The sequence below is a fragment of the Lissotriton helveticus genome, chromosome 3_1 (genome assembly GCF_964261635.1).
Source record: "Lissotriton helveticus chromosome 3_1, aLisHel1.1, whole genome shotgun sequence".
In the NCBI taxonomy this organism is placed as follows: domain Eukaryota; kingdom Metazoa; phylum Chordata; class Amphibia; order Caudata; family Salamandridae; genus Lissotriton; species Lissotriton helveticus.
Genome location: NC_136061.1, coordinates 1,023,232,591 through 1,023,245,494, shown reverse-complemented (window position 1 = coordinate 1,023,245,494; position 12,904 = coordinate 1,023,232,591). Strand labels below are relative to the sequence as shown.

Sequence of the window (12,904 nt, the reverse complement as noted above, 5' to 3'; positions counted from 1 at the left end):
GAAAAGGAGACCCATCAAGGGCGGTCCAGACGGGATCCGGCTGGCGAACCTCCGGAGCAGAAGGAGGCACAGGATGAAGAAGGGCAGCGGACTTCCGCACATCAACACCAACAGCAGCCCCCAGGCCCACGACCCCAAGAAAAGTTCCAGCAGCACATAACAGAGATGAAGCCGCACAAACCGGAGGGGGCACGACAGGCCCAGCCAAGGGACCTCTCTCCAGGATAGCAATAGGTGCGGTCATGGGCGCCCCCCAGGAGCGCAGGGCGGCGAGGATGTCGCCAAGTGTAGGATTACTTTTGCAGTATTCAGAAACCGTGCCGTGCGGCGGATCCGCATTGCCGGTCCCAGCAAGGCCGAGAGTCATGGGGCCGGCCGCCATCTTAGAAGCCCGGCGGGGCCGCTGCAAACACCAACCCCCGCCCGGATACCAACGGGGCCAAATAGGATACCGGCAGCCACCGGCGGAGGTGCCACCAGGCAGGAAGAGGAGCCACCAGAAGAAGGCGATGCGCCGGCACCCCACACGCCGCAGGCACCGTTCTCCGAGCCCGGGCGGAGGCACTCAAAATGGCCGGGTCGGAGAACAAAGGGGAGACGAGCCAGATGTACGGTGAACCCCGTCCAAGGAAGGCAGCGCCCCAACACCAGGCCGCAGGACCGCCGGACCAGGCCCGGGGGGCCGCAATCGGTCTATTAGCACATCGGCCTCTCCGACCGACTCCACACCACAACCAAGGGCCGGCCACCGCACCCCGTCCAGCCCAGGCGCCGCCAAGGAGCGCCAGGCCCGGCCGCTCCGGAGGCCCCGAAGCAGACAGGGGCGTAACTCAGGATCCGTGACACCCAGGAACCACCGGAGCAAACGGTAAGCGCCTGTGAGGTATCGTCGTTCCACTGCACATCGTAGAATACTTCCCGGGGCAGGATAAAGGACAGGATAGTTGTTGCAGACAGGAGAGTGAACGGAGCCGAGCTAAAACGCGGCCATCTCGGACGCAAGCTTGGCTCCTCCCCGGTGAAGGCTTTGTTAAAGGAAAGCAGTGGTTCATCCAAACTGGCACAGGGGTAAAGCATTTCTGTCAAGATGCTGGACTTGACCTCAAGAACAGGCAGCTGAAGCTCAAGGACCTCTGCCACACTGCACATCACAGTGGTGAAGGATGCGCCTTCCTCCAAAACAGGACCTGTAAGGGAAAATATGCCAGAGTCTGGGAGAGGGCATCACCCAGCTCCACATATCAGTTTTCCACTTGCTCAGGGTCCCCCTCTAGGGGACCAACGCCTTCCCCTTCAGGGAGAAAGTGTTGATCTAGGAGTGGTAAGTCCAGGGGTAGGTAGGACATGGATGGCGCCAGCATCGACATCATATGACGCAGATTTGGAGTCAGGAATAATAATGGTCTTATCTTTGAGTGGCGCCGCAGGCATTGAGGATAGAGCTGGAACGGAAGGAGCCAGGATGGAAGAAAACACCCTTGACCTTGTCTGTCCGAATCCCCGGGTGGATCCAGATGGCCCGGCTTTCTTTGGGGGTGAACCCAACAGTAATAACTCAGCAAGGGCACCTCTTGGTTCCATGGGGCCTTAAGGTGTGCCAGAGGACGTCGGTGGCCCAAAGTTGGCGTGCATGGCATTGTAACATTTTTTACATCGGTGGGCATCACTCTAAGGAACAGGGGTAGCGCAGTGTGGGCCCAGATAAGCAAGTCGAGGAATGCTTCAACACCTTCTTCTTGTGCTTCTTGGACTTACTCAACTAGGAGAAGTCTGGTCCGTAAAGACGACTGTGAGCTGGAAAGGCTCTGAGATCAGTCTTGTGATCTCCCACAGGAGCGCGATCAGTGTTGGGCCTTCTGCAATGCGCCAGGAGTTTCAAGGCCTGCTTACAAATCATCTTCGGAATTCATAGAATAGCAGTCGGAGTAGACCTTGGGGATGTGGCATGGCACCGGGCACCACAGGCAAATCAAGTGTGGGTCAGAGACAGACATCTGTCGGTGATATTCATCACACAGTTTAAACTATGGGTTTGTTGAGAGACAAGTCCTTTGGACACTGGAAGTAAATCTCAAAAGACTAAAAAAAAAGTCAAAAAAGTGTAGAGAAAATAACCAAGGTAGCTCTTTGAATCCGCAGTGTTGGTGCAGAAAGAAAGGAATGATGTCAGCGCGCTGGGTTGGCGCTTACATGGACACCACGAGGTCACTTCCAACGTGGACAACACCAAAGAGAGGTCATCAACGCCACCTACCGGCACACTGAAGTACTGCTCAAGATTTTTCAGATCTAGTCTGACATCTGGGGAAATTTCTACGGTGAGGAATCTGCGGTGAGAATTCTCAAGCAGAAAAAGAACATGGGGGAAACATACACTTGAGCCCCTTTAAGAAACACACCACAACTGATGTCTTGTATATCAAGGGCTGGTCAGACAGTAGAAAGACCCAAATGGCTGAAAAATTACCTTTAATGAAGCCCACTGCAAGACTTGCTGGACTAGAGATTAAACGAAAAATCTAAACTGTAGACAATTTAGCCTGAAGAGGGTCAACTTAATGGTCCTCGCACCAGACTACAAGTTTTGCCTAATGACCAGCATGAATAGATTTCACAGGGAGAGCTAGCCACTCTGACAGTGCAGCTCAAACTCCAACCACGCATATAGGTGTCAGTAGAGGAGGTTCAGATCAGGACCGTGCTCTGTTGCAGAACCAGGAGGCCCTCCCAAACAGGTAGTTGAATCGGAGTGCAAATGCTTGACCTCAGTAGATTGGAGTTCCACACCAATCCGGATCTAGGAGGATGACCTGCGCCAGTCCTTCCTGATCTTATTCAGAACTCGGGACAGGAGTGGTAGAAGTAGGAAGACATACAGGACCCCGGAGTTTCACTGCAGGCAAAATGTGTCTCCCGTGGAGCATCTTCACTGAAACTCCAGGGTGCAGTTATTGCAACATTGTGCATTCTTGGAGATGGTAAAAAGATCCAGCCAAGCCACACTCTACCTGATGAAGATGCCTTTAACCACCTCCAGATGAAGATGCCATTTCATGCTCCGCCAGAAGACGTCTGCTGAGCTCGTCCACCCTGGCATTCAGCGAGTCCACCAATCTTTAGCTATCAGAGATATTCCTTGAACAGCCAACCACTTCTAGAGTTGTCGCTCTTCCTGGAACACTACTTGCGACCCCACACAACACTGCTTGGTGCAGTACCACATGACAGTAGGGTTGTCCATCAAGATCTGTTTCTGCTTTCCTGAGATGGATGGGAGGAAGTCCTTCAGAGCCAACCGAATGGAATGAAGCTCCAGTAGGTTGATGTGTTGCTCTCTGCTCCTTCGTGGACCAAGAAACCTGATGTTCAGCTCTCCCAGATGACTTCTCCAGTCCAGAGAAAAAACATCTGTCACTACTGTGAGCTGTAGGTGGGTGGAGAACACGGTGCTGCGGGTCACATTGGTATTAGACAGCCATCACTGAAGGCCCCGGGCAGCCTCTTGGAAACTATGGAGACGCAGCCCCAGTGCTGTGCCCACTGTTGGCGACATTTCCACTACAAGGTCTGCATGTGCCACAGGGCACGAGGGACCATCAGCAGGCATAAGGCCAAGAAGCCTAAGAACAGGCCATGCCCTAACCCAAGAAAGACCACCAAACATCGGGACAACAGCCTAAATATTCCATACTTGACATGTAAATGTAGTTGAGCTTATATAGCGCACAGCTACCCGCAGTGGGTTTCCCGGCGCTTGCTTAGGGAACCCTTCCTGGTATTCCCCTGTGAGATAGCAGGGTATCCACAAGGTGAAAGTCAGGCATCCCGCCGCGAGGGGCCGTTGTGGAGATTAAGCAAGCTATTGCCCAGAGTCGCAGAGTGTGAACCCGTGAGTCGAGGAGGCACCGGGGCGAGAATTATCGAGTCCGTGGAATTTTTAGCCCAAGACCCCGCCGAGGCGGGGAATTGAACCCTGGTCCAGGACCGATCTCAGCTTCCGGGTCTGCTGCCTCTAACCCCTGAGCCACACTTCTCCACCTGGCGGTAGAAAAGCTTTGAAATCCACCATATCCAGAATAGCCCGTGAAGCGAATCCTTTGCATCAGCTGCGGTTGGATTTTGGCTTGTTGAGGAAAAACCCTAGTGATGGTAGAAGGCTGACATGTTTGTAGGTGGTCCATGACTGACTGTGTCAAGCCCGCCTTCAACAACCAGTTGTTAAAGTTATGTTATGTTAAAAAAACTTGTTACCGCGCACGGACACCAATTGGTTTCATGGCGCTCAGGGACAGGTGGAAAAAAGGAGCAACAGTGAGAGAGGGAAATTAATCATAGGCTAACTGGAACAGATAAGTTTTCAGATTTTTACGAAAAGTGATGTAGTCAGAAATGAGCCAGATTGAAAGAGGGAGAGAGTTCCAGGTGGAAGGAGCAGGGGCAAGTGCAGAAAGAGATTTGAAAACAGTGCACCCCATTTTAAAAATACAGCGGGACGCGACTGGGAGCCAATGCAGTCTTTTCAACAGGGGCATAACGTGTTGGTGCTTAGGCTGTTGGAAAATCAGTCTGGCCGCCTGGTTTTGCACCAGCTGAAGCCGATGAAGGTGGTACGCGGGGATCCCCACATACAGGAAATTCGCGTAGTCAATACGTGAAGTGACAAGGGCCATGATCACAAGTATGAGAGCCTCTAAGGATAGAAACCTTTGGATTTTACCAATTCTGCGTAGGTGGTAAAAGCAGGCCGAAGTGATGGAATTGATTTGAGGCCTCATCGACAGATCACTTGAGATGATGACACCGAGGCTCTTCACGGACTTGACTGGACAGGGGGGGGGACCAAGAGCCTGGGGCCATAAGCTAGGACACCAGGGATTTAGGGGCTCTCCTGTCAGGACCAACTCAGTCTTGCTAGGATTAAGTTTCAGCTGGCTGAAGTTCATCCACTCATAGATGGTGAGCAAGATCGATTGAAAATTAGAACAGGAGAGAGAAGAGGAGTCAATGGGTAAGATTAGCTGCAGGTCGTCTGCGTAATTGAAGATAGTAACCGGTGAATGACGGAGGGAGGCTAGGAGGGGTTGCATGTAAAGATTAAATAGAAGGGGTGATAGAGCAGAACCCTGGGGGACACCACAAGAGAGTGGGGTTTGTGGAGCAGAGAAAGTGGAAAGTTGAACCGATTGAGAGCGTTGTTGAAGAAAGGACCCAATCCAGGTTAAGGCCAGACCCTGAATACCCGCGTTTCTGACACGGTCGATCAAGATAACATGATCGACCGTCTCAAAAGCGGCCGACAGGTCCAGGAGCACCAAGGCCATGGCCTGGTTCTTGTCAGCCCCCTGTCTCAGCGCATCCATAACAGCCACGACGACCGCTTCCGTAGAGTGGGTCGGTCTGAGACCGGCCTGCTGGTCATCTAGGAAGTGAGATTTTTCAATGAAGGCGCTCAGACAGCGAGTGACATAAGTCTCCAACACCTTCCCCAGATAGGGGAGGAGGGAGATAGGTCGATAGTTGCCTAAAACCGCAGGATCAGAGCCGGGTTTTTTAAGGATGGGTACTACGATGGCTTTTTTGAAAGCATCGGGAACAGAGCCTGTAGCGAGAGAGTGATTCAGCAGATCTAATGGGGGACCTGGACAAGCCAGGAAAGCATCCCTCAAGATTTGGGGGGGGGGCAACAATCATTGGGGGAGCCAGAGCTGACTATATGTAATAGAGAGGTAAATTCCGACAGGGAAATAGGAGGGAATTAATGCAGACAACAAGGATTCGAGGGAGGGAGAATACAGACATTGGGCAAGGAAGGGGGAGGGATGTTGTTTTTAATAGTAGTGATTTTGTCTATGAAAAATATATTAAGGGAGTCACAGAGAGCCTGAGAGGGTTGGGGTTGGGCGGTAACACGATCTGGGAGAGAGAGTTCAGCTACAATGGAGAAGATATCCTTGGTTTTTGAGGCTGAGTTAATGGCATAAGAATACACATATCCCTGGACTGCAAAGAAAGGCCACAACCACTGCCATCACCTTCATAACCAGCAGCGGACTGAGGTAAGGCCGAAGGGTAGGACGCTTAACTGAAAGGACGCTTAACTGAAAGTTTACTGACCCCACTAACAAGTGAAGGTAGCATCTGTGAACTGCAGGGCAGGCACAGGAAAGGAGTCGTCCTGCAAGTCCAAGGAGAGACTATCCAGTCCCCTGGACCTAAGACAGAAAAAACCTGGGCCAAAGTCAAAATCTAAAACTTGTCCCTCTGAAAGAAAGTTTTAGGCACTGGAAAGACTAGAATCAGTCTTTGTACCCCATCTTGTCTGGACAACAGAAAGAACTTTAAGTAACACTCCCTGCTTCTATGCCTCCAGAACCCTCTCTATGTCTGCTTTGGTCTGCACAGAGTAAACTTCCTGGGCTAGAATGGTGGCATGATCTGCAAAATTATGAATAAACACAAGTGGGATTGTAAGGGGGCACTGCAGTAAAGGGAAAGGTGTAACTACAGTGAAAACGCTGCAACACTCACTGGTTTGGGGTAATTGCACACTAGACAGGCAGGTCAAACAAATTCAGACCCCCCTATTGTCCGTGCATGACCAAGAGAAGAAGGAATCAATAAGGCTTGGGAAGGGGACTCAATGTGGCGCTTGACATTAGTCATGGCAAGGGAGGAGGAGGACTACTGTCTCTGGTGGTGGTCAAGACCTCTGCAACCATCCTGTTCTCTGAAGCCACGATAGGGCTGTGCTGAGTATTGTACGAGTTGTGAGGGCTGTCTATCATGATAGGCGAAACCCCCAACAAAAATCCTCTACATTTCTGGCTTTGTAGTGCTGTTGACTGACTGCAAAGTACATATTTTTGTGTTAGAGGGATGCCTGTGGCAAGACGTGTGTTCTATGGTGCAATATCTCTCTCTCCCCGTATTAGTCACTAAATATCAGTCTTCCCTATGTCTGTGTCCTTCCTTGGAGTGGGCCGGCTAATAACCTGTGTTGTATTGCTTGAATTGAGATTTTGGTTACAACCTTTTGTGATACTATATGTGTGCACGGCATAAGAGTAAAATGTACATGGTGTGGTTTTGTGACTACACAGATTAAGGGGTTTAAAGGTTTCCCCTTCCCAGTTAGCACCATAGCCTACGCATACACTCATAGACACTTACGATAACTAGCTGAGCGCCATACTTCCTATATACTAAAACCTGTTCACACAGCTTGGGCCGGCTAATAATACTGGCTATTGTGCTTTAGTATGTACCACTTGCCACATATTACCAAAAGAGTGTATTGTGAAAAGTCTAGAACCAAGATTTCTAGAGGCAGGATACTTCGTTTTGATATCTAGATCTGTTTTGGTCCCAGCAGACACTGCCTAGGCGCGTCTGTTTGTTGCAGGGTTAACACTGAAATTTCAAAAACAGGTTTGGACATGTTCATGGCATGAAGAGGAAAATATAGCCATAATTTTGCCTATTGACAAAACAAAAAAATGGCTATTAATACAACTACAAACATAAAATACATGAAAGTGCACTTCATAGATACAAGGATAAACTCAAATGTATTACACTTGAAGACGGTCCCAAATGGAAATATTTATACCTTCAACCGACCTGTTTTTGAAGTGATAAATAAGTGGCTGCATCATAATCGAGAATAAGAGAATATGTAGGCTTTAAAACACGTGAATTTATTCCGTCAAAACACTTCATTAGCCTCTTAAGTTTCATCTGGAGAAGGAAAACCCTACACCTAAAGGTTCATTGGTCGAGGTTTTCAAAAGTCAGAGCTGTATTCAATTTCATCGTCTCCAATATAATAAGTGAATGGTGAGCGACAAGGCCCACCCTGTGACCGCTGCATGTTTCATGTTTAACAAACCGGATTAAAGCTGCAGTTCATTAATAAAAAAGTGATTGATATTAGGCACAAAAGAAGCAGCTACTTAAACCCAGGATTAGCAAGAAGAATACGTCATTCTAAAAACTCAGTAGGGGCCACAAGCAGTGCACGTGAAAAAGGTTACATTTAAAGCAACAACACACAAGCAACTGTTCCCGTAAATGACCCCCGGCTATTTTCAGTCCCTTAGTTTGGTATTTTCCATCATATGCGTCTGTCAATTCGGTCAGAGCCACACAGGCCACTCTGTACTTTCTTCCCATAAAGATGCATCGACTACAAATTCATTACCTTCTTTTCTATGACAGCATTCGCTGGCAACCTAATCTCCCAATTCCCATGAAAGACTCACTTTAAGACACAATTGCAGCCGCCCCAAGCTGCCAGTTACTGTGTCATGCACATGTCTTCAAATTCTGTAATCAGCATCCAGCAGGTGCCGTATCGCATTCAGCACACCACTGCCAGTCAATACAGACATCCCCAAACACACTGAGGCTGGTTTTTTCAAATGTTTTATTGAGTGTAGACATCTGGAGTACTGTAAAACATGCATTATCTGTTGATTCAAAAAAGAGCAGGCCACATTGTCCTCACTGTCAAATGTGTCAGGCTTGGCTTACATGATGGAGATTAATGAAGTATCATGAGAGTCATATGGCTCCTGAACTGCTTCCAGAATTTGGAGCAGGGTCTTAATTGTCTGAAAGGCAAATCTGTTTGCATTTCGGAATTATATATGTTCACCAGTCGAGACGTGTTTTTAACAAGTAACAGTAGTTCATTTTGTGAGGGAATTTAGCCCTCCTAGATGTTTGTAGTTTTCTATTTAGAAATAGTTTTGTATGAATAAAATAAAAAATAAACATAGAATTTTCAAGTAGGTTTAACTGCACAGTAAAAGTGTAAAAATCACTTCTTCTTCGGTTGTTGGGGTGTATTGAATTTAAAGAAGATAATATCCCCGTCTTCAACAATGTAATTTCTTCCTTGTTGTCTGTACTTTCCAGCACTCTGAAAAAGAGAGAAGACAAGACCCTGATTATTTTATTTATAACTAGTGCAAGGATTAAAACTGTTCACGACTCTCAGCTTTTTACTAATTTTCGACAGAAATAATCACTGGCCCGCCTAAACGCAAGCACTTCACCACTGGAGCCACGGACAAGCATGCCCAAATAAGCAAAATATGAACGTGTTATAAAGCCTGCAGTCATGTTGAGAGAACTTGGATGGAAGGCTATCCTCGGATGGGAGCGTGCTGAGGCCTCTCCCTCGAACACTGGTGTGCCTGTCCTCCCACGCAATCCCTGAGCCATTAGGGAAGAGCTGAGTTTGCAATCAGCTATCCTTCAGCACTCTTTCCTTCCAACCTTCTCCCCATCTCGGCTCAGCAGGCTAACCTATGACTAAGGCTCCCTGTTTTCCGTTTTTAATGATTTTTACAGATAAATAGAGACAGAAAACATTTGTTTTTCTATCGGTATTAATTTTTAAACATGGATACAAACAGAAGTGTTTCTATTTCTAAATGCTATCAGTCATGACAGCCAGGCTAATAGATGTGCATGCATGCAGATTGACAAGTAAAAAAAGGGGGTGGGGGGAGGAGAAAAATATTTTAGTAACGAGGCTTAAACAGCAGTTACTGTGCAAGGGGATGATACTAAAATGTGCCTGTTTCATGTAGATGTACTGTTTTATCATCTGTTTGTTCATATATTTGAAACCTGTTAGGCATACAACTATGAATATACATTAATCATTTGAATAAATGTGTAACTGTACTAGTTTCAGCTTCATTGTTTCACAAAACCTAAAATAAATAAGGATAAATATTGACCATATAAGTGAAAAATAAGTATGGAAAAATACAAACTGAAATGTCAAAAAACACAAATACCATAACACTGGGAGCACTGCATATGACTTGGGACAGAGAAAGCGGGAAGGCCCTGGGACACAGAATAACAAACATTAGGATACCAGAAAAAGTGCACCTGGACAAAGACTCTGCCACACTATGGCAGGTCCCTAAAGGTACACAGAGATGCAAGATATTAGAAACAAAGTAATAGTAACCCTGCTTATATTGCAAAATCTGAATCTAACACAATGCTTGGACACTGGAACACATCCTGACATTGAAGCACCTGCAAAAGGCCAATCAAACAGTATCTTGAAAACAAGGATAGATTTTACAGTACTGTCAAGGACCTGGTAGCGGAAGCAGATAAACCAGATGCCAAAGCTAAAGCCAGAGAGAAAACATGCATTGTTCATCTGTGCATGCATCGGTTGATGATACATCGCAAGATCAGTCTTCTCAAAAGACATCGGAGATCAGAATCCACAACAAAAAGGTAGTAGTTTTGGGGCTGTGGGCATGTTGAAAAAGGAGCGAGCACACACCACACCTCATGCAACATGACCAGCAATAACCACAACACTAAACGATATACTTGTTCTTGGGATCAGACAGCACAAATTAAGTAGGAGTCCAAATACACATACACTGCTTGGATATAAACTTTAAAAGGCGTAAAACCACATAGGAGTGCCCTTTAGTTTATGTCAACCTATCACCGGACTTCTAAACCGCAGCAAGGGACACTAACAATTGTGAACAATTATATATATATATATATATATATATATATATATACACACACACACACACACATACATTAACACACATATACACAGTATAACACAAACCGCTGTTCTGACAACTGCCATTTCTAATGGACCACACCAAACATGAATGTGTTGTTAGTGCAGTTCTAACCCTCAAACACGGTCATATGTGGTTTGAGCGTAAGGCACGGGGCTATTTAAATCCCAACTTTACTGGTCCTAACTACTACTCAATAACGATAAGGTCAAGACAACAATAGTCCTTTATAGATCCAGACAATTCTAAGTGATATTTCCTAGCTCGGAGTTCATACTCTGCATTTGAATTCGGACTGGCTGCCAAAAATAATTCAGGCAGATCGATGCTTCCGTGTACCTTTGTTAACATAATACACCCTTTGGATACTCTGGTGGAATCACTTTTAAGGGACAGCTGTCCTGTTCAAAATATTCAGTGATTACTTTCTATAGTGAGATTACATACTCAGAGTTCCATTATAACCAGTTGTGATAACGTTTTTTGGGCCAAGAACATGACAATATATCATTCTGGAGAGGGAACAGGCCACCTACAAGATTCACCGGATTTTCAAGTGGCTGAATTTGACATAATTCTATTTGGTACTATGTACAAGTATCAGCAGCTGCTCAAGAGGAGGATTTTACATTGGCTACTGACCGGTCTGGAAGGAATTATAGGGAAGTAAAATGATAACTGGGGGTTATTATTTAATTTTGTCCTGCTGCTGCAGCTCTGCCGGGCGGGGCTGCTCTGACACTGGAGCAGGGAGAGTGGGAGCACACTTTGCAAGTGTGCATGAATGTTTGTGACAGAGATATAGTTATCAGGGGGTGCACTGCTGCTTTACGAGGAAAAGCGTCACCCAGACTCGACGTACTGTGAACAAGTGGTGGTGAGGGGCCGAATTTCGAGCCCAAGATAGCGGGTCTCAGCATTCCCGGCAGGCCCATCACCCCAGATTTATAAGGAAGACATTTGACATACCAGGACTGAACCCATACCTGAAACCTTTGAAGGTAATATAAAAGGAATTACTTAGACCATTAGATAAATGTTACACAAGTCTGGGCCTGTGTGGCCATATATACAGAATCTAGAAGAGGCTCTAAATGAGTGTCTGTCACAGGGAACGGTCTTGGGATTACTACAAGGGTTTCTTACATCCCTCTACCTGCCTTGCGAGGCTATGCACCAAACTAGCTAGTGAGGCAGTTATGACGTCAGCTAAGCCACAGAAATAGGTACTAGAACTGTCTTGTAAATGAGCATGAGACAGGGAAGGACTTAGGTGTAACCCAGAAGACAATTGACCTAGTTATAGAGATCAAATGAAGCTTTAGCTGCATGCGCCCTCTTGAGATTACGTAGTCAGTAGGGCAGAAGCAGCGAGCGGGAGGATACACAGAGTAAGCTGGTTCCTTGGCCTGCAGCCTACGTAATAGGAAGTACAGGTCTTAGAAGATCAAGGAGCTGGCTGAACTTGCATGACTAAAGCAAGAAGGAAGATGGGGGGTACAGAAAACATAGCTGGTGAAGTGGTTTAGTTAAAAGGAATCCCATCGCACACAATTTGGATGGTGGCAGGAGCAGAAGTTGAATTGATTGGAATTAGTAGTTTCTGTAGTATCTTTACAACTAACATGACTGAGGAAGAAGTCAGTGAAGATATGAGAAGTGACCAGGATGAGAGTGAGAGAGCTTGAGGAGAGAACGTAAAGATACAGTTCAAGAGACTGTTACGTCTTTAATGTGAAACAGCAGAAAGAGAAGGCCTAATTATTGTGAAGATGATACATTTTGGTCTTTGATGGGTGATGAAGGCATCTCAAACAAAGGTCCTAGTGGTAAATGACTCAGAAGAAAAAAGCATTTATCAGTGGATGGGATGTCTGGCTCTTCAAGGTTTAGAGTCCTAAGAGACTCACAGGGGAGAAGTGTCCAAAGTGGCATTAAAAAGAGGTAGGAGGGGATGCCCTCATGGCTCCCAAGACCCTTACGACCTCCTACAAGTTACTTCTAGTCCAACTTTATTACCGCCACACGGCATACTTCACCCCAGCGCGCCAATACAGCGCCCATATGCGACCGTCCTCGTCCTGCACGCGATGCAACCACGCTCCTGCAGACTTCTACTACATGACATGGCAATGCCCCGTCCTTGCACCATTCTGGGCGGGGGTAGAGCTAGAGCTTACACAGACCTTGGGGTGGCAGGTTCCCCATGACCCGCTACGCCTGATACTGGGTGTGTTCGAAGGCTCGATGGTTCTCGGGCCGATAAACGCTTTCTCTGAACGGCGGTGGCGAAACGCGATATAGCGGCACTTTGGTCTCAG

At 47.0% G+C, this 12,904-nt stretch overlaps 1 protein-coding gene across 1 annotated transcript in view; it reads right to left on the bottom strand.

The window, feature by feature from the left end:
• Positions 1-8,408: 8,408 nt before the first annotated feature.
• Positions 8,409-12,904, bottom strand: part of OLA1 (Obg like ATPase 1) — a 544,166-nt gene continuing 539,670 nt past the window's right edge. Inside the window, exon 11 of the mRNA XM_078681546.1 lies at positions 8,409-8,923. Within this exon, the coding sequence (XP_078537672.1) occupies positions 8,822-8,923 (102 nt within the window). The 3' untranslated portion in view covers positions 8,409-8,821. The remainder of the gene's footprint in view (positions 8,924-12,904) is intronic.